At 39.8% G+C, this 22178-nt stretch overlaps 1 protein-coding gene across 11 annotated transcripts in view; it reads left to right on the top strand.

The window, feature by feature from the left end:
- The first annotated feature begins 403 nt into the window (after positions 1–403).
- The window catches only part of Trps1 (transcriptional repressor GATA binding 1), a 229393-nt gene continuing 207618 nt past the window's right edge, over positions 404–22178 (top strand). For 6 of the 11 annotated variants that reach the window (XM_048359238.1, XM_048359245.1, XM_048359249.1 and 3 more), the window contains exon 1: positions 404–973. Coding sequence is in view for 2 of the 11 variants with exons in the window: in XM_048359243.1 (XP_048215200.1) it covers positions 1805–1814 (10 nt within the window). In the remaining 9 variants the exon portion in view is untranslated. The other 5 variants (XM_048359239.1, XM_048359244.1, XM_048359243.1 and 2 more) reach the window with 4 other exon arrangements.

Genomic DNA, 22178 nt, shown 5'->3' on the forward strand with positions numbered 1-22178 from the left:
TCTTTACGATCGTCCTTTGCCCCCCCCCCCCCGCCCCCCAAAGCCTTCCAGTGTTCCTCGTTTCGCAGCCCGCACGTTCACACGTGTGTGTGTGTGTGTGTGCGCGCGCGCGGGCCAGTGTGTGTGTGTGTGTGTGTGTGTGTTGAGTGGAGGGGGGGGGCGGTGGCGAGGGGGGAGGGGGGGAGGCGGGGCGGGAAGGTAGCGGGGTCGGTGCACGGCGCGGCGCTCACTCGCGGGCGCGGGGGGACTCGGCGAAGTTCTCGCGGCGCGGCGGGCGGGTGGGTCCCGCGTGCGGGCGTGCGTGCCGGCGGGCGGGCGGGCGGGCGGGCGCGCGGGCGGCGGGCCCTGGGAGCCGGGCGGGGCGGCGGCGGCGGCGGCGGCGACGGCGGCGGCGGCGGCGGCAGGGACGCGCGCTGTCTCTTTAAGGGAGCTGGGTCTGGGGTGGCGCTTTCCTCCGCGAAGGCTCCTTTGATATTAATAGTGTTGGTGTCTTGAAACTGACGTAATGCGCGGAGACGGAGGTCCTGACAAGCGATAACATTTCTGATAAAGACCCGATCTCACTGCCATCTCCAGCCTCCTCTCCACCCGGGCTTCTCCTTCCTCCAGACCCCGCAGTCCTCTCCGATCGCTCTCTCTCGCCTTCCTATTTTTTTTTTTTTAAACAAAAAACAACACCGCCCCCCCCTCTCCTCTCCCCTCCCCTCTTCCACCCGGCACCGGGCACATCCTCGCTCTATTTCCTTTCTCTTTCTCTCGCTCTCTTTCTCTCTCGCTCTCTTTTTCCTATAAGGGGAGGGGGAGGGCAGGGAAAGGGGGGGAGGCAGGAAAGATCTTTTCTCTCTCTCTCCCCCCCCCCGCCCCCCAATAATCCAAGATCAACTCTGCAAACAACAGAAGACGGTTCATGGCTCTGGCCGCCGCGCCACCATCTTTCGGGCTGCCGAGGGTGTTTTTGACGATTAATCAACAGGTAAGGAGGGAGATCCGGCGGGCTCCGGGGGGGGGGGTTGGGCCCGGGGGTCTCGGGGGAGAGGTGCGTGCGAGGGCGGGGGGGGGGGGGAAGCCGGGGGTCGCGCGGGCTTCTTTGGTCCCGGCCCGGGGGGCGCCCCGCGAGTGCAGCGCCCGCGCGCGCGCGCGCGTGTGTGTGCGCAAAATGTGGGCGATCGTGAGCGGGGGAGCCCTGGGAATTAAAAGTGACTTTCTTTGGGGAAAAAAAAAAAAAAAAAAGGAGCAAAAGCCGTGAGGGAGAGAGTGTGCTAGAAAGCCCAGCACAGGCTTCTCAGGTTTCACATGCATTTTCTTCCTTTTTTTTTTTTTTGCGCGTGTGATTTCTTTATTTCTTTCTTCTCTCCTCTTCTGCTCCCCGTTTCTCTCTTCCATCTCCTCCTATTTTTTTTTTTTTTTTCTGGCTGGGGGTCGGGGCGGGGAGGGTGGGGGAGAGGGGTGGGGAGAGGGTGTCTCAGGCATCCGAGCCTTGGAAACCAGCGACTTCAAACTGCAGTAGCCCCTGGAGTCAGGAGGGTCAAGTTCAGCCGCCGGGGAGGAGGAAAAACAAATCCCCATTTGCCAAAAAAAGAAGTTTCGGGCCGCTGCCCCCTCCCCCTCGCCGCCCCGCTCCCCCCCGGGCCGGCTGGCTCTGGCTGATTTTAATTCTCTCCTACCGGGCGCAGCCGAGGAGGTGGTTGGACCCGTGGGGCCGCCGCCGCTGCTGCAGCCGCCGCTGCTGCAAGTTTTCTGGGGGGGTGGGGTGGGGTGAGGGGGGGGAGGCTCCTGACAAGCGGGGAGCAGACTGGGCACCGGCATGCTGAGTAGTAAGTTGGGCGAACTTGGGGATGGAGGGTCAGATCACCGAGAGGGGCTTTCGTGCGCCCCTCCAAGTGGGGAAGCAGGCACAGGACCGGCTTTGGCTTTGGAAGAAGTTTGCCAAGCCAGGCTTCAAACTTTTTTTTTTTTTTTTCTCTCTCTCTCTGTAAGGCCCAGCTGGGCTGGCGGAGGAGGCTTTACCATCTCTTCATCCACCCGGCCTCTGAGCCCCTCAGGACAGCTTGGCACAGACTTGGGGGAGGGGGGTGGGGGTGTCTGTGCCCTGTCCTTGCCATGTGGCAGGGCCTTCTAGCCAGGGCACTTCCGTAAGGGCTGAGCAAGGGGCAGACTTCCTTTGCGGTGTGGTGGATGCGCCATGTGTCCCCCGGGTCAGGGCACAGTGGCCAGTGATTAAATGCCTGACAGCCGCGGGACATCCAGGCGGACGGGCTCGCTTCGCCTTCCGTCTAGTTCCTGTTTGGGCTCTAGCGTCTGAAACGCATCGTGCAAGGGGCCAAGGCAAACACTGCTGTCCCTCTGAATAAATCCAGGATTATGGGACCCCATGAATAATTGGAGGGTGAGGCAGAAGTGGGAGCTTGTTTGAAGTGTAAAGCTGTGTGTGTGTGTGTGTGTGTGAGTGTGTGTGTGTGAAAGCTGTTTTGTTACTACCTGTCTGAGATGGTGGTGTTTCCCCCCTCCCAGGGAAGTCAGTAACTGTTTTATGGCCCTGGGACTCTAAAGTAATTTAAATTAGAGGGCCAGAAGGACTTGGTGGGCTTTTCAGACCCAGACTTGGACTTATTAAAATTTGAGGACCTACTTTACTTCCCCATATCTTTTTAGGCCTCAGAATTGATTCTTGTGAAAGTTTTTTTTTCTTTGGAGTAAGAGCCCATGGATCATAATGCTGGACCAAATTATGATCAGGATAGTCATCCTTATCCTATTTTGGAAAAAAAAAAATCACGGCTAGACTTGTAAGCAAGGTAAGTGCAGTGATAGTCTTAGCGGAGAAGTTAAACTGGAGACAAGTTAGGCCTCTTGATTGAACTTCTGTAGATTCCTTGAACTTTTGTAAACCCACCAGGTGAACAGGCCTGGGAGAGATCCTAAGTACAAGGCAAAATACAGATAAGGCCTGAGACAAAGTTACAAAGACATAATTATTCCAGGCCTGCTTGTTGTCTAAAATTTGATTGTTCAAAGCAAAAAAAAAATTAAATAAGGGCCTTCAAACAAGTCTTCAGAGTCATCCAGTTCTGAAGCAAAAACCTATGGATCTTGCCGCTATATTTCCTGTTGGTTTTAGGGGAAAGTTAGTCACTTAGAAGAGGGTCCCTGAGATGAAAATGCAAGGGACAGTGAGGAAAGTAATGCAGGCAGCCAGTTTTTGACGTGGACAAAATGAGAATGAAAGTTTCAGATCTCAGTGTTGGGAAGTTTCTTACATGCTGTTCTTTTTGCTTACGAGGTTTTTCTCGGTTTATGTACTTGCCCATGTTAAAAAAAAAAAGCCGAAGATCTAAAACAATCGTACAGACTCTTACTTTTTCCTCCCTTTCCTCAAATATGCCAGAGTTGTGAATAAATACAGGGTTTGTATGGGAAGATGAAGTGTTTCCTGTAAGTTTGATGCTGACAGGACAGTCTGGAAATGATACTAACATTCTTAGGAATTTTTTTCCCCTACCTTTAAGTGAAAGTTTATTAATGGCAGGCTGATTCTTAAGTTAAGGTTTATCTCTACTTAGATTTCCTAACTTCCTTTTAAAGCTATACCCTTGGATTAAAAGAAAAAAAAAACACAAAAAACCCCAAACAACAAAACCCAGTTTGTGAAGTAGCCAGCGCTACAGACAGGCTAGCGTGTGATGCTTGCGTCTGGATAGTAATAATGTGAAAATAAAGCCACTGAGGAGGAAGTGGAGTTGTATTGCCAGCCTCTGACTCGACTTCTCTAAATAGAAGGCGCTCTGAAGCTCCCTCCTTACTCTGTTGGCTCAGGATGGTTTAACTTTGGTGAGCTGATGTTTGTGGCTTCCTTATAGATCTGTTGGTTGTTAGGATGTATGTGTGTAGAATACTTGTACACACACAATAACTAAGTCTGACAGTCTCCAAATAAATAGTGAGATATTGCCAGTGCTTCACACTGTCTCACTCCTTGGGACGTTAGGTGCTCTTAGGGTCCTGTGCTGTTTAGATTGTGTCCTTTGTCCCTTAGAGGTACCATTAAAGTTAAGGAGGAAATTGTCTTAGTAACTGAGAAGTCTGATTTGAATTTCTAGCTTAGCATTTTGACGGCTTAATATTTTAGGCGATTTTATTAAATGTTTTATGTGCTTGCTTAGAAAACCGTTTAAGATCAAAATCAGTGAGCTGCTCACAAGCGCATTTCCATATGTCCCTACTTGATTGTCGGCATTGTTTTTGCATTTTTATTTAAGTTGTGTACTACTTGTGCGCTCTTCTTTTTTTTTTTTTTCTGGTTTCCACAGTGTAGGTCTCTCACAGACAAACTAGGAAATCACCATTCATAGGAGACCTCCACAACAGCAAAGTGAGTGTTTCTGTGGGGAAACTGCTTTTAAGATCCGAGTATTCCACTGATGTTTTATTATTATTATTGCCGTTATCATTAGTGCCATTGTTATTATCAGAAGGGTATATGTGTATGTACAGCTTGTGGTATGTGACTTTGTATGAAGAAGCTAAAGGGTGTTAGGTTTTACTAAACTCTTATGGAAAGTTTTAAAAAGACATGCAGCATTTTTTTTAACTTTTAGTTTTGAATTCTGACTTTATTTTCAATGTGAAACTGGGCTAAATAAACATTGACAACAGGTCTCTAAATATTTTTCATAATACCTACACTTTTAAATTTATTATTTTCTGACTTCAGTACTGCTTTGGTAGCAAGCAATATAGTATACTACTGTGTTGCTAGTGTGGGTGAAACTAAACAGACTTTAGAAAGTTGGAGGCAGGTGTCTATAATTGATTTAAAGGGAAAATTATTTTTGCAGTAAGTGATGCACTTAAAATAAAACGAGTGGCTCACATGAAAACATATTCTTATGAAGATATCCTCTGGTGTGTAAAACGAAGCTATTCATTCAACAGACTGACAACTTTCCACTTGGTATTTGCCTTTGCTTAATTTAGTTTCCGCAGGACAGCTAGTGTGGCAGTCTGCATCTGTTTTTGGCAGGCATAGAAAACCATAAACTCCGACAGTTCTGTCCCAAATATTGCAGCTCACAGGTTTCAGTCAATTTGATGAAAACAGGCAAGTGTTATGGGTTTGTTTTGTGTTGCTCATCTTTGGTCAAGCGTTCAGCTAACAGGTTGCTTTTCCTTCTTCTTTTGCTAATTATGATACTACTTCCATTGGTAACTGATGTTGAGTGTTGTGTACTTATGTACGTGCCTGGTTTACTCTTGATTGAAATGTGAGGAAATGAATGTCAGCGTAGGTAGTAGACATGTCTTAACTTTGGTGGGGTAACTGCATTTGTGTTTTGCTTTCATAGAGAAAGAAGCAAGCTCTTTGTTACTACCATAGTTACGGTCATGAGATACAGTCTGAAGACCCTCATCTAGCCTATGCCAGGTAGAAATGAAATTCTCTAAGGGTGTTTGTAATGGACATGTGTAGGAAAGAGTAATGTACTGCATAGTTATTATTTATGTTTTTTTAAAAGGGGCAGGTTTTAAAAAATAATTGTCATTTGTCTCCTGAAAGCTTTAATCAGTGGATTAAACTCGCTAATGTATTGAGTGTTGTTTTATACTACTGTTCAGTAGCAAACAATGCTATACAGCGAATAGATACTTTTGAACATGTATCCCAGAATATAAGATCGTCCAAAGCCATTTGCTTACTTTCATAGAATATTCTATTACCCTTGACCTCCATAATAATGTCTTTTATGTTTCAGTTATGGTTACCTTTTTTAGTTATCCTAATATTCTAGATAACCTGAGAACTGACTTTGTAAGTCTTTGGCTTGGTTCTCTGATATGGATAATAATACAGAAGGTGCTTTAGGTTAGGAAGAGATCTCTGGGCTTCAGGAGACAGTTCTATTGAATTTGCAGATGAATCTGGGTGAAAATTATTCTGATTGATAAGAGTTGGTAGTATGAACAAGCCTGAGTAGGGACCGCAACAGTAGTATCTGTTAGAGATGCAATGTCCAATTTTTATTCTTTCACTGTTTTATTTTGCTTCTAAGAGCACAAATCCATGTAGCAAAAACAAGGATGAAATTATCTATGCAGTTCAAATTGGAGGCCTCATTGGGAATCATTTTCTGATTTGAAGCTATAATTGAAATACAAATGAAGGCTTGCTATTTTTCACTATGTTTCACTAAAATTAATACTAAAAACCTTCAATTTTTAAAAATGTTTCTAGCTCTTTAAAAACCCACAGTAAATACTTTACAAGTGGCTAGACACCTTCCCTGGTGGTTCAGTTTATACAAGTAGGAAACTTTCTCTCCCTACTTTTTCTCTCTCTCTTTCTTGTTTTCTTTAAACCAACTGACGTAATGCCAAACTTTGCTTTAAAAGAACAGACAGAAGTAATTGGTAGCTTTTAACTTTTAATAATGTTCTGGATTGGTTTTAGTGGCTAAAATGCCTTTTTTTTTTTTAGAAAAAGAAAAAAATGTTCAAGTAAGAACGGGCTTGTGGCCTAAGGAAGAAAGGCTCTGTTGATGCAGTTATTTTTATTCTTGTTTTTCAGTCTGTTATTAAAAATCTTTCCTGCTGAGCACTTCTGGATTTCTCCAGTTGCTCTTTGTGATGGCTGGTGCAATTCAGGTTACCTTAACTTAAACAGTTTTTGCATTTGGGTGTGTGTGTGTGGGGGGGGGGTAGAGGTGGACATTTCCTATGCCTTCTTTCTTATTTGGGGAAAAAAATATTACGTTGTGTTTCAAGTGAGATTAATTAGTTAAGGTTATCAATGGCGACAGGTCAGAGAATATGTTTATATAAAGAATGCCACACCTGTTAGCAAGAAATGTGGAAGTTTTATTCTGACATTAATCACTTTTATGTCAGAGGAAGGAAAATACATGAAACTTTACCAAGATGCACTTAAAAAAAAAAAAGATCAAAACCATTTGTTTAAGGCTCCAGCCTTTTCTCTTTGGAAGATTTTTTCCCTCCATTAGGATTTTAGATGATAATGTTACATTTTACTTATTGCATAGCATTTTCCTTTTACCTTCCCTTTTAAAATGAGTTTTTTTTTCTTTTACTGACCTTGCTCAAGCAAATAGGACTTTTTCTAGTCTTGAGAGTTTTTGATGTTGTTGATTGATGGGGGAACTTTGGAAACTGGCAAGTAGAAAAGCTCTTTTTTGGGGGTAAAAAATAAGTGTGAGTTTTTCTTTTCCTGGGGAAAGGTCCTCTACCCAGAAGTGAGGTTCTTTTACCCCATTTGGTGGGTCAGAACTGAGCACCTACAGCAGTGTCTAGTCAGTCGTTGCTGAGATTTAAATCTTAGAATTATATATCCTAGACTTTGCTTTTAATCCCAGGTTTGTTCCTGTGAAGTTTTATTTTTCCCCTTTCTTATTCAGAGAGCATTGAAGAAATACTACACATTGAAAATTAGATATCACATCAAGGAAGAATAGCATCTTTAAGGCATTTATAATTATAAAAAGCACTGTGCTTGTTCCAGGCCTTTGACAAGTCGTGTGTGCTTAGGTTTGACAGACTTGATTTACTTTATGTGTTTCTCAGCTTTTCATGTGAGAGTTATGGGCTTTAGCTCAATTCTTTCTTTGCTAACGACTCCTTTCCTTAAGTATTTGTCAGGAAAAAAAAAAGCCCAAACCTTGAAGAAGTTATGCTATATGTTTTTCACACGCGCATAATGCAAGTTTTTTTTTAAGTAGGTCTTGTGTATTCATTTATTATTTTTTTTACAAAGTTTTCCAGCATACATTTCAAGTTATGGGGATGCATGTCTGTCCTTAGATTTTTTTGTTAATTTTGTGAATGTTAAATAACCCTCAGTTACTAAAAAACTCTGGGGTGAATAATAATATTTAGCCAGAAGGAAGGAGGCAGAAGAGGGAGGTGTTTAGCTCTGCAATTCCTTAATATCAGCAGTTTGTTTACTGTTGAGTGGAGAGGAGGGGTGGGGAGAGGCTTTGTGGAAGATGATACAAAAAGAATCCATCAATTGCGCATATGATCCCCTCCCCTTAAGGTTTACTTAAACAATATGTTTCAGTTTTGCCTCAAACCATTCCACACCACCTCTGCTCCAAGAACCCACTAGTATCTTGGTTCCTGTGAGATTAAGGATGGCAGTATCTATTATATAATGAACAGCAATATTGTTTGAACAAAGGTAACATATTTTGATTTCTATAATATTTTTAGTAGTAGTAGATGAGTTAAAATTTGAGAGGAGTATAAATTCCTACAGATGCTTGAAGTATCAATGATAAAGCTGGACTGTGGTTAGACCATGGCACTGTGTGTTTTTTGGATGGAATGTATGCGATACTACTTAGATATACAGTGATGGTGCATATAGTATACTAAACTGTGAGCTCTGTGCTTATACAAGATTCTTCTAGGGAGCGACACGGTGGCCAGCTGTGTAACAGAAGTTTGCAATGATGGTGGTGGTTAAACACCATGAATCTGTCATGATCCTAATACTCAGATGAACTCTAAATTTACAAAGAAATTTCAAAAATCAGAAAAATAGTATCTATAAATCAAAATCTCCTCTTTCAGTATATTTTTAAATATCATTTGTTCTTGGTTTTGTCTTGTTTCCTTAAATAGTCCCATTTCTGTGGGTGAGCGACTGTGCTGTTTCTGAACAGATTGTTTTATGGGCTGGCACCATATAGTTTACAATTCTATCAGCTCAAAACGTTATGTAGAAATAGTATAGAACATGTAAAGACTGTACTGTGATCCCATGCGTTTTTTCCCTAGGGTGATGGATTCTGTGCCTCACCCTCTGTGATGCTGTTTGCTGGGCTTGTAATACTGGTTTTGAGAGTTACTCTGTGTCCTACTTCGTCAAGCAACACAATACAACAACTTTGGTATCTAGGTAATTGACACAGTCAAAATACTCTTGGAAAATATTCAAAATACTTTTAAGTCAGAAGTTAACATATATCTAATGTATTCAACACTTGAATAAACAAATGATTCATTGTCTGTTCTCTAAGGCTTGTATAGTAGTTAATGTTCGAAGGAAAAACACAAGTTGCACAGTTTCTTTTTCTTTAAATCCAGAGGAGTGTGGTTATCTTGTTGTATTAATAATTGCTTTATCTGTTAATAACTTTGTTTTTGACAGTGATATACTATTATAAACAAGGACAAGCATTTTTATTATCTAACATGCTTGTCCTGATCTTTAAATACATAAATATTATATTGATATGTTGAATATTATAATAACCAAGAGTAAACCCAGTATAGAATTGAATCTAACATCATCATTGCTTCTTAAATATTGAAAGTATCTTACATGTGGAAATACAGATTATAAAGGTTTTTCCCTTAGAGCTGTTTTTACTTAGAGAAATCAACGGAGAAGTGTAATATAGCAAATATAACATGTGCTTCTTGATTAGATTCTATAATAAAGCTTTCCTTGAATTCATGTGAATCAGTATTTCAATTTCTTCAAATATTTATGGAGGGACTTAGATATATCTACAAGTCATGAAACGTGTGGCAGAAGTTTGTGGTTTCTAATTTCTCTATTTCACGATGAATTTCATGAGCATGCAGACCTAGTCTTACTAATATAAGTTGATCTATTTCTTTCTCTGTGCTATGCATTTGTGACTTCATTATAGCCGAGTGCCTGTATGTACATGCATATGTTGTGTTCTTGCTCATATAGATTGCTTTCCCATAATCGGCAATATGTATTATTTTTCACAGATTGCACATTTTTGCAGTGATATTGTTTCTTCATGTTCATTTTCATTACTTAATCCAAACATCTATTTGAGACTTAATGACAGAGATCTGAAATGAGAGTGAGATTGGCAAAACAAATTAAAAATCAGATTTTACTTGTGCCCACTATATGATGTCATTACCCACACATCATCTTCAGTTTTGCAAGATGTAGAAATAAATACATCAGCCCATTTTCCCCTCAATACCATAAAGCAGTTCTGAACATGTAAAAAGGCTCCCAAAAGAAATTGGCGTTTGTTTTTATTTCACTTTTGGAAGCTATTAATTTTTTTTAAAAGAAACTCCAGCTCACTTTCCTTACAGAAGGTATCAGTTGATTTTTTTAAAAGTGAAAACTGGTCAAGTATATTTTGGTTTTAATGAAAATGTCATTATGTTTTCTCAATACACGTTGGTCTCTTTATTGGCATATTTTCAGTTTCTTATTGATTGTTTTTGTTGCACTTTTGAGATCTTACAAGAATTATGTGTTTTCTATGTGGTTACTGAAGTGTTATGTTAATAAACAGACTTAAAGTGTAAGTGAAGCCCAGTAATGATTATGTTTATCATTGGACATATACTTAATTCTTAGTTCTGTAGACCTGGGGAAGTTTTAGAAAATAATTGAAGTACAAAGTAAGTAGTTAAACACAAGGAACGAGTGGAATGAAAGATTATTTTCTATAATTTTTAATAAGATATTAAGACCTGTTTCATTTTTCTTGTTTTGGAGGATAAGATGTGGCAAATTGCTATTAAAATTCACTTCTCGTACCATTAATGTTTGTCTTTTTTCATTTTTAAGACAATTTATGCTGTTGAAAGTTTGCCTTGAAATATTTGCACCACGTCTTTTCTTTATATATTGATGAGTTAAAAGTAGAAAGTTACCAGTTAGAAAATGTTAGTAGTAAAAATCGCACATATACATTTTATGTACAAGTCTAGTTACATGTTCTCAAATGTCCACTTTGCCAGAAACTTAACCTTTTAGTGTTACTCATTTATTCACATTCATGTGCATATATCATGCACATTTTATTCTGCAAATGATTCAAATATCTCAGGTCACATTGTATTACGTGTATCTGTGTTTTTCTCCCTGAATAACTTGGTATGTCACTGACAATGTTAAAAGCTTTCAAATGATGAGACATAGAGATATTTGTATAAGCATTTTCATTTTCCATATTTCCAGTTCCGTTAAAATATATATTTACATATATATGTCTATGTAGGAGCCAAAATGGGGTGAAGCTACTCTACAATCCATGATCGCATAAAGAATACTGCTGCAATTTGGCTCTGTTTATTTTCGTGTTTTGACATAGAAAACTTTGACCTCTGCCTGTGGTCCCTGGGAAATTTAGATTAACCCACCGAGGTTACATTTAGGACTCCAACTTTGCATTACAGAAAGCACTAAGTAGATTCTGGTGTGCTACCGTGCAGTTTTCCTTCAGGAGTGGAATTTCCTTTCAGTTCATTTGGCCTTTGAAAGCACAACCAGAATTCTTGTTTTGTGAAAATCCTTTGGGTGGTTTTCAGCAGAGTAAGCGGAGATCTTGGGCTGCGTGATGCCGTTGATTTTTGGAGTCCATAGGAAATTATCCTGAGACCAAGCATGCTTCCTCAGGATTATCTGCCTTACTTTATTTTCATATTTCTCCTTCTCCCTTTTCGCATTGTTTGAGAACTAATATTTCAGTGTTTGGAGGACTTGAGGATTTACCCTTTTAGTAGAATCATAAGTCAGTGTAAGAGCTTTTAGCTCCATGTCTTTATATTATTTATATTTTTGGGGTTGCAGTGTAAGAAGCGTATGCATAGTAAAATAATAATTTGATTCCATTGTTTGTTCTTGAGCAGGCCTTTGCCACTTCATTTCTATGAGGAGCTGTGCTAGACAAAATTAAATAAAGTTGTGGTATAATTTGGGAATAATTATAAGCACCAACTGTGACATATTTCTGGCAAAAACTTTTAAGTTTTAGTTCCTTGGTGTTTTCTACCCAACTCTGTATTCCAAGGTGGTAAATGTGAATTGGACCATTTAGTCATGGATGGTGCTTTGAATGAGTTGTCTTGATTTAAAGAAGACTACTTTGAACGTTTTCCCTTGTCTGTGTTTTAGTTTTGCAAGAAGCACAGAATGCCATGTTATCAATGCCTTGAGGTCTTTAATAAAGAGTTTTACGATAGGTATATTCAATAACATCAGCACAGGCTGCTTAACATGTTTGTGTGTAGAACTAGAATAGTTCAGCAATGTTTGTATTACCATGAAAGTTTAGGGAGAGTTCTACTGGTTTGAACTTGAAAACCGATTTTTGGGACCAGAGGCATGACTGTCCTAATAGGTAGAAATATTCAGACCAATCACCTTTTATGAAAGTTAGTTCTATCTTTCATGTCTAGGAAAATATAGCAGTGAATGTTTGCTTTTTGTATGTTTTGTCTCTAAGCAAAGGAAACTGACAGTTTTATGTTTTAAGTGCCGAAAGTTGTTCTTGGCTAAGCACTTGTAGAGTTAATCACTGGGATGTTAACTTGAATTTTTGTCTATAAAAAGGTTTTGATTTTTTGTTTTAAACGAACTATTGCTGCCACCATTTCCAAATTGACATTCTGTATCCTGGAATACTACTATTATTATATTTTTAAAAAGAGATTTTTCCAAATTCTCTTGGGTTGCTTGAAGTCCCATTGATTTTGTAATACTTAGCTTTTTTCTTTTAAGCTTTTGAGAATAAGGAGGAAATACTTCATCTTTCCAGAGTTTTCTTATTATAGAAACTGTGTTATTTTCCATAACATACGAACTGCTTTGCATTTGTTTTGTATTTTTTTCTTAACATTTTTCTGTAACTATTTTCATACGTTAAGCATCCAGATGCTTGATGTTCTTATGGATGTTTTGGTCATTTCTAAGGGGTCACTATGGGAAGAAATCATTTCATGTGCCATTTATACACTGTACTTTTACTTCAAAAAGTGGTTTGAGAAACATGCTTTGTTTTATTTCTTAGCTGAGAATTATAAATGGTGGTATAAGACAGCATACTGTTTAGTTGTTTCTCATTTAGATTTTGTGTATCTTATGTGTGCAGTTATGGTTTGGTTGAAGGAAAATGAAAAAAGAAGCTCCTTACCAGCCTTGAATTTTATTAGTAAGAAAATATAAGTTACTGTCAAGGTATAAGGTTAGAATCTCTATAGTGAGTGGAAATGAATTTCATGGGACAATTTTAAAGAGAAAATATTTTAGCCCAAAGGAGAATTTCTCTGTTATTTTTTGTTTTTGGTCTGCAGACCTAAAGACGATCTGCATTCTTAAATTATAATTATGTAAAACAAGGAAAGTTGCTATCATAAAGAAGTAACGGCTTTGCTTATATAGCCAAAAGAAGACGAACAACCTGTTTCCATTTCAAATAAACACATGAGGCTCTAAAGATGAAGATACTATATTGTAAACTTCGTGTCCATAACAACTGCCCAGGCTGTTCTCTTGCTCTCTGAAGAGAAGAATGGAGAGAAAGAGAGAGACAGACAGAGAGAGAGAGAGAGAAAGAGAGAGAGAGAGAAGAGCAAGAGGGCGTGAGCTCCCATTGTACTCCCAAGTGGAGAGTGTTTAACAGTAGTTTGGTGTCTCCACTGGTAGAAATGTGAATACTTCAACTAATTACCCTGTGCTCTGTCCCCTGTGATGTCTGGCAGAGATTTTGCCAAAACTTTTGATCCGATGAAATCACTACAGTGTTGTGGAATTAGGAAACTGTCCTGATTTCAAAACAGGTTTAGTTTATTATTTTAAAAGTATATAAGTGTAAAAGTATATAAGTATGACTTTTAAAAACTTACCCATTTGGGCAGTTTTTTAAAAGTTTTTAACTTTTTTTAAAATGACAATTATTTAGGTTTAATCAGACGAAAAATGGAAAATTTTGATGGGTCCTTTCACCCTTCCCTAATATACAAGAAAATAAAGGTTAATTGGGGAGAACAGCATTCTAGTTGGACAACTCTATTTTGATGCAGCATGCCAAATGGGATAATAGCTGACTTTCTGATACAAACAGAATGTGGGTTCCTCCCCACCAGCAAGTTATATTAAAAAGACAGTGTAAGAGGGAATTACTTAGGGAATAAATTACGTCTCCTCATTGAATGTATGCTGAATGCTGTGGCCTCTGAAATATCTCTTAATTCTATGATTTCCTTTTAAAACCAAGCCTTCATCTCTTTCGCTGATTCAGCAAACACGCATAGATGTACAATGTTCTCCTTTCCATGAAAGGACAATAATGGGAATTTAGGCTTGGGATTCTTTTAGCAGTCTTGTTAGGAAGAAGTAGACCTTGGCTGAGGAAACACTTCTTTTCTCAGTGGCTGGACATTCTTCCTCTGGTCAGCCAAAATCCGCCATTCGAGTTTGGCTTTATAGCTTTCTTTGTGTTTCTTGAATGCAAGTGGATTCAGAGCAACCATAGGGGAATATTTTATTTTGAATGAGTTGAAGACCGAGAGCTCAAATCTATTATAGCATATCTATCTTATTTTACAAAGAAGAAAGCCAGAGATAAAAGTACAGTGGCTTTTCCTTAGCTGCATAAAGAACTGTAGGGTCTGATCATCTTCTTAATTATAAAACAGTAGACAACTTTGAAGTTCATTGTGCAAATTTTTTAATATTTAAAGATGTATTAATTTTATTTTCTCCTTTTGCAGATGGAAGTGATAGAATTAAAATGTCGTTTATTCCCATGCATTGGGAAATTAATGATGATATAATGAGTCACTTGACATATTTCATTATCACTGTCTTATGAAGATATGGGAATCAAATGTTTACAGTAGAAGTTACCATAAAAAGTTAGACTTTCTGCACAAAATGTGAGTTCAATGTTCTTAAATGCCTGGATGATATAAACCTCTTTGGCTTCTCTGGTGCATAAAATTTAGTCCTGAAAAATCATTTTCTTCTTATAAGAAACTAGTTTGTGTTTCTCTTATCCCTTTAGCTTAATATAACTGCAATATTTATCGACACAGAGAACGGGTTTTAAAATATGGCCCATTTTAATTTAGGACTTTTTCTCTTCCAGGAAGCTGGAATTCTCTCTGTCCATTTAGTCATAAATCCCTTGGGCAGGTTCAAAAACCATTGACAGCGTGAAATGTGGAATTAGTTATGATTGAGAAATATTTGTGACATTTTATATATGTCTCAGTATTTATAAAGACAAATCAAGAAAACAACAATAAATGATTGTGTATGGGGGGTGGCTACTAGTCCTGAGGGTTGAACTCAAGGCCTGGGCACTGTGCCTGAGCTTTTACTCAAGACTAGTGCACTACCACTTGAGCTATAGTCCCACTTCCTGCATTTTGTTGGTTAATTGAAGATGAGAGTCTCATGGACTTTTCTGCTCTGGCTGGCTTTGAACTGTGATTCTCAGGTCCTAGCCTCCTGAATAGCTAGGATTACAGGTGTGAAACACTGGTGTGGGACAGATGGTATCTTTAATACAAATGCCTTTTTTTCCCCTCAGTTTCAACTTTTAAATGACACATTTTGGCTTCACGTATATTGAAAATGAAATACTGTAAAATATAATTCCAGTGCTTTTATTTTCCTTTTACAATTTCTTCCCTTCCTATTCTGAGTCAGGATGCTACCTGTACAACATGGATATAATCAATGCTTCTTTCTTGATTATCATTAATCTGATTTTCATCATTTACTTTGTTGCATTAGAAAAATAGAATCCCCTGACTTATATTTCTGAGTAGTTCAAACTTAAATTTCTATTTCTTCTTCTCTGAGTCAGAGTAGTAAAATCACAACTATCAAAAAGGCAAATTGGAGATCTGTTTCCTGTAAATGAAATGTAAAGGTGTTGCGCTTGCAGTTACTTCTCTTCCCACTTCTGGGTTTTAAACAGTTATAGTGAACCTCAGGTAGCAAGATGGTGAACTTGACATTTCTGGATTCCTTCGAAGGGGCAGTTGTAGCAATAACTAGGAAGTATCAGAAGGTGTCAGGGCCTGGCTGGTTGAGAGTCTTTATTTGAACCCACGCCATCCCATTTGCAGGGCAAAGAATCTACCATGATACATTTGCAAGGTACTTTTTTCTCTTAACCAAGGGGCACGTGCCTACTTTCTCCCTGCTTTGGTTTATTTATTTTTGTTTCCTTAGTGTTTATCTCAGGTGCAGAGTTTCTAGAAATGTGTAGATAGCCCTTCCTTTTAAAATAAAGCCATTTGTTTATGGAAAATAATCATGTCCATGCAGCTAGCACCTATCAATTAAATCAGAAGTTAATTGGAATAATTAAAAATGTAATTCTAAAATGACCAGAACAGCTGTTTTTGACTGTGAAGGCTAGTTATCCTACATAGCACATCTTTATGTTGTAATAGGCATACAATGTGAACAAAGTCTGAATGATTCCATTGGTACATATCTTCTCTTCTTCTGACTGTTGTCTCTCTATAGTTGGCTTTACTGTTCACATCAACTGTGAGTTATAATTTAACATTCTGCTAAGAGTTTTCTGTGGATGTATCAAGTATAACCACAGGATGTGGTACTGTACTCTGCCTACATCATTGTTGTCTTTATGTATGCTTCTCTTTGTTCTTTTAAATTTACTTTTCTATTTGATTTTCCCTCTATATATCATCTATTTCTCTTCTTTGACTTGAGGAGATTGGAAACATTCTGTGCCCTGTTGGCATCATGATGAAAATATGATGAAATGGCTCTTGCTCTGGACTTCGTTTATCAGAAAGCACTTTTCACTGGCTTCTAAAACAGATTCTATCGAGTAAGGTTTGAATAAGATGCTTTATGCTATCTTATTTTTTCTTTGGTCTTACTAAGGGATTTGCTTTTTTTGTAATTCATGATGCACTTAAATTTCTTATACTTTCTTGGAATCACAACTACATTAATATATTTAGCTGCTTTTGGTAAACTTCTTCTTACAGATTCTTTAAACTATGTTATACTTGTTCTCATGACACATATTGTGAACAAAGGATACCCTAGATGTTTTATAAGGGGTAGTTAAATGGATTATAATCCAATTGTAGCTCTTTATGGAATGGTCTTGGTAGGTAGGAAGTGTCCAAGTATAGTTTTATAGGCAATCTATGGCTAATGATACTGAGAAATAGGTTAGTATTCAAACACTGGGTGAAATTTAGGTTCAAATATTGAACATTGCTTGTTTGATACTTTAGGGGGGGAGGAAAGGGAAAAAGAATTCCCAGGAGATTTAAAAAAAAATTTATTTCCAGATGTATTTCCTCTTGTTAGGTATAAGTCAAAATGTTGCTCTTTGATTATTTACTAATAAGAATGTGTCTAAGTCACTTCTAGAATATATTCTCTTTTTTCAGATAAAATGATAAGAAATGTATTCACTGCATTACGTATGTAACTGTAACCCCTCCGTACATTACTTTGACAATAAAAACAAGATAAATCTTATCAGATATAAAAGTAAGCTCCAAGGGGAGAAGATATTAAATAGTGCCTGAATTTCGGGTATTATTTCATGTAAATCTCCAGGTCTTACGTGAAATCTTCCAAGGCTCCTGGATTGCCACTGCTGTGTTTGAAGTCACCAGTGGCTCCTGCAAGCCAAAATCAATGGTTTTTTCCTCTGATTGTGTCAGAGATGAGGAGGATGCTGCCAGCCATTGTCTTGAGTGCTTCTTGGTTTGGCTTCCAGGATGCTGTAACCCTGCCTTATTCTAGTCTGCTGTGGCTTTCTTCCTAATATCTGTACTTCTCTGAGGATGTACCCATTCCACAATCTTCCCTTCACTTTGAGGCAATACTTGGTCCTCAAGTGCAATATCGGTGTGGCCTACCACACCATCCATACCGGCATACAAGTTTGTTTTTCCTCATTATCTTAGTATTGGGAACCTTTAGATCTGTTCCGAGTTTGCCAGCTTTGTCTGTAGAACAGTTTTCCATCTGCAGCATAATACTGACGGATTCCAGAACATTCCCAAACCCACCTTTGTGCCTGTTCTTCCTTCCTTCTGAAATGCTGTTTATTCCAACCTTAACAACAAGGATTCTCTCTCTTTCTCAGAATATTGACTTCTGTATGATTGCTTGCTCCTAGGGTTTCCCACTCAGATTTTTAACATGACCACGCTGTACCTGGATGCACTTGGAGAGTATGATCAACCCATGTAAATTTTGTTCTCATTACAAAGTCCTTAAGCACCTTGCATTAAATGGGCACATGGCAGAACATTGCATTGCCCAGAAAGAGGACTGTCTGGTGTGAAAATTGTAAAATTGGCTTGTCAGGTTTCAGAGAGAAAAAGGATTATATGGTGTTGTATAATTAATAGATGCCGCTTCAGGTTTGTATAACACCACTAGTTAGAACTTAGCATGTTGTATTTTGCAGGATGCTTTTAAATCTTGCCTTTTATTGATGAGTGTCACTTAAAAGGAGGGACAGTGTCAGTGCAACTGAGGCACAAGTAGGTTCTCATACATCTGGAACCTATAGAAATGTGGACATGCAGACTGCTGGGTTGTGTTCTACTGGCCCTGTATTTAAGTCGGTACAGATCGTTCAAAACTGTAAGAAGATAAAGGATGTCCCCTTAAGATATTAAGTATAATGGCTTTACGATCATGAATCAGAAATGCGCCATTTTAACTATCCATGTGTTTAAGTGGTGTTTCAGCCCAAATGTTGGGGCGTGGTGAATGAGAACCATGGGTTTCGGACTGCTTTCAGGATAAAAGTTTCTTGTGAGTAGGTCCAACGCCTGGGAGCTAATGTAACAGGTTGCGTTAGAACTTCAGGAGGTCAACAAGGGTACTTGTGAAAATAGTTTGTAAGGAGTTGGATAGAGTCACAGGTAAGGCTACTTAGGTAGGATAGTGAGGAAATAGTTGGACTTCCCTTTGCTTTTTAAGTCATTCATGTCTGCCTGAGAGGTGGTTGATAAAGTAACAACTGAATCATAGCTGCACGACAGACATATTTTTCTTTCTAGAACAAGGATGACTGAGACTTTGGAATCTTATTTTTACTAATCACTTATTATTTTATCTTTAAAGCCCAGAACAGTTTTGAAGTATGTTTTAAGACCCCACCTTTGACCTCAATGTAGTTTTATTTCAACTAAATATGTTTCTTTTAATTAAGAAATAGGAAGTATCTTTGACTAAACACAGGACTCTATTAAGCCCATACACATTAAACAGCTCTGGAAGATAGTTCAATCTTGCCATTACTGACCCTTCATATATTCACAGGAAACAGGGAACGAAGCACGTATCAAAGAGAGATCTACTTACTGGCTTGCTTTGCTCCTAGGCCAGCTGATTTTTGGGAGCATTCGTATCTATGTACTTCTTTAAAAACAAAACATTCCAAAGCTTCCTGGGAACCTTAGCTAATTGCATTTTTTTTAAACCATCCTTCTCTGATGTCACCTTGTATCTCTCTGTAACTTTACAGATCCTTTGAAGGAGATAGTTGGCTTGTTAGAAGCGATATCTGCTTATGTTCAGTACACTCTTGAAGTGACAGTAAAGAGTTCCACTAAAGAGAACATTCTGGTTAATAAGTAGGGACTTTCAAACTCCCTGTACTTTTCCACAACTGAATGGGTGCATACTTTTGGTTGAAAGTGAGTAGGCCAAATTCAGCTCTGCTCTTCTAGTAGCCTTGGCTTAAAAATCTTATTGCCACTTCAGAAATTCTGCCATGAGTCTCAGCTCTCATTTCTGCTAAGTGCATGAATAGAAGAAGGAAATGTATGTTTTGGCTCCATTAAAATGTTCCTTATCAGACTGTATGTAGGAGTGAGTGGTGCCTAAGATGCCTCTATTTGCCAGCTGGACAGCATGTGTGCTAGGCTAGTTTCCTGTCTGCTAAAGCTGTGTGGTGCCCTTTAATGATGGGAAAGAGGACATTATTAAATGTGTTGGGCTTCATTTTCACTTGCGAAAATCAGGGAGCAGAGGGCATGCAAACTTTGCCCAAAGGCTGGACACAGTTTGCATAGAAATGAGCTAAGAGTGCTAAGAACTGGTTTGGTAGATGCCTAGCTAGCTCTGATCGCTTAAATAAAACGGTGAGCTGACAACACGCCCTAGGCACGCTAGGTTCTCAGAGAGAGGTTGCTGCTTGAGAGAGTCCTCCAGGAGATGTCACCTTATGGGCTGAACGTGCCTCACCTTTGTGAACACTGCCACGTACAGGGGGCACACACTGTCTCCTGTGCTGAGTGTGTTGTGTCCACCTGAGACCGAAGGGACTATCATCTTCACTTACAGAAAGGAAGAGATGTCTCAGAGAACTTTCATGAATGCTTCAGAAAACAGCAGGTAGCAAGCAACAGAAAACAGGTTTTTGAACCCAGATCATCTGGCCGGATGCTCTGTAAGCTGTTCTGTTTTATTTTTTCTCCTCTGATGGGTCAGTAAAGTTCTAGTTCTATCTTGTACTAAAGTAGAAGTATAGGAGTTTATTTTATTTATTACTTTGGTGGTGGTGAATCCTTCCTTCCTTCCTTCCTTCCTTCCTTCCTTCCTTCCTTCCTTCTTTCCTTCCTTTCTACCTCCTTCTTTGTTGAAAGATAGTCTCACTCTGTAGCCCAGGCGAGCCTTGAACTCACCATCGTACTGATTGCCTCAGCTTCCTGGACACTGAGATTATCACCACCATGCCTTGGCTCATCCTAGTGGCAGGTTCCTGAAGACTTTTCCTATTAACATTGTTCAGTCTGATTTGTTCAGAGGTCCTAACTCATTGTCAGAAGGGGGAAAAAATCCCAACCTTTTTCATCATCCTTATGTCAGACATTTCAATTCAAAAAATGCTCTTCGAATCACTCTGGAGACACTCAACCTAGGTTTATTCCCCCCCACCCTCCTTTCTTTTCTTTTCTCTTCTGCAGAAATAGCGGCAGTCTTCTGTTTTTCTTAAAAAAAAAATCAAAAACCTTATTAGTGCAAATAAGTGCCTCTCCTTGGCTCCATTACAGTAAAAGGGCTAGGATCAGCAAGGCTTTGTAAGGGGAAGTTGTGGAATGACATGAGGATGTGTCCTGTTAATCTACTTGGTTTTGTGTTCTTAAATTTTTTTTTCCCTTCTGGGGAGCTGCTTCTCCAAATGGGGTCTTGAGAGCCTTGAATTCAGATGTGACTGAATTCAGATATAAAGTAAAAAGGAAGCTGGTTTGCAGTTATTTAGACTTGCTAAAAAAAAAACCAAACAAACTATTAGCCACTAGTTTTTAATCATTAGGCTAAAAAAAACCACCCCATACAATTCACATCTTATGAAAGATGTGTAAAGACCCAGAGTGCCCTAGTGGGTATGTAAAGCGGAACTAAATATTAGTTGTTTTTTATTTTAGTTTGTGTTTTAAGGTGAAATACCAAATGAGAAGCGCACACATCCCTGGCAGGCTCCGGATTCCATTTTCTGCTTACTGGCTGTCCTGGGCGAGGGGGGGGGGGGGCACCGTGCGCCCTGGGCTCGGGGCGGGCGGCGGGCGGGCTGGAGGACCGCGCTGTAGTGGGTGCAGAAGGGCCTGCCCGCGTGCCGGCTGGCGGGCGGTGGGCGTGTGAGCGCAGGAAGTCCTGCGGAAACTGTGTGCGCCCGCCCGCACTCTCCCTGGCCCCGGTGGCCGCGTCCTGTCTGTCCTGCGCTGGCTGCCGCTGCAGCCCGGGCCACGGCTGCGAGCCCCGGCCGGCACCCGCTTTTTCCCAGCACCCTACCCGCTCGGCCCGCATCCCTGCGGCCCGGCCCTGCCCGCAGCGCCCCGCTGGAACGCTCTCCCCCTCTTCTCCACGTTTCCTCTGTGGCTGCACGCAGCCCCTCCTCGGGTGAATGCCCCGATTTCCTCTTGCCAATCCCCAGATGGCTTTATCAACAGTGACTCATCTTTAAATCTTATGGTTCACCTGCCGTGGTGGTGCACGAGGGAGAGGTCTTAGCCGGTGGGAGTTCACTGAACTTCTGAGTCTTCATTCAGTTAAAAAAGTATGATTTGCTTTTAATTCACTCGCCTGCTTTTCTCCATAGAGTTCTGACGTGTATCTATTTGCACAAACGGTACATGGGAGCCTTGTGTAAGTGGAATCATTGGGCCTCATGTGTTCTCAATCCAGAAAGCTAAGAAAAACACACAAAACACTAGAAAGTCATATGCGCTAAGTAACAATTTACTTTATAATTTAGTAGGCTTTTAAAATTTTATTCACGTGAAGCCTTACTTGAGTGACTGAGGCGTCTACCTCTGGTGCTCTCCTGGGTGCTATTATTATTTTTTTTTCTCTTAAATTTGTTTACATTGTTTCGCTTATGTTAAAATGAATCCTTGTTGCT

The sequence above is a fragment of the Perognathus longimembris genome, chromosome 12 (genome assembly GCF_023159225.1).
Source record: "Perognathus longimembris pacificus isolate PPM17 chromosome 12, ASM2315922v1, whole genome shotgun sequence".
NCBI lineage: Eukaryota > Metazoa > Chordata > Mammalia > Rodentia > Heteromyidae > Perognathus > Perognathus longimembris.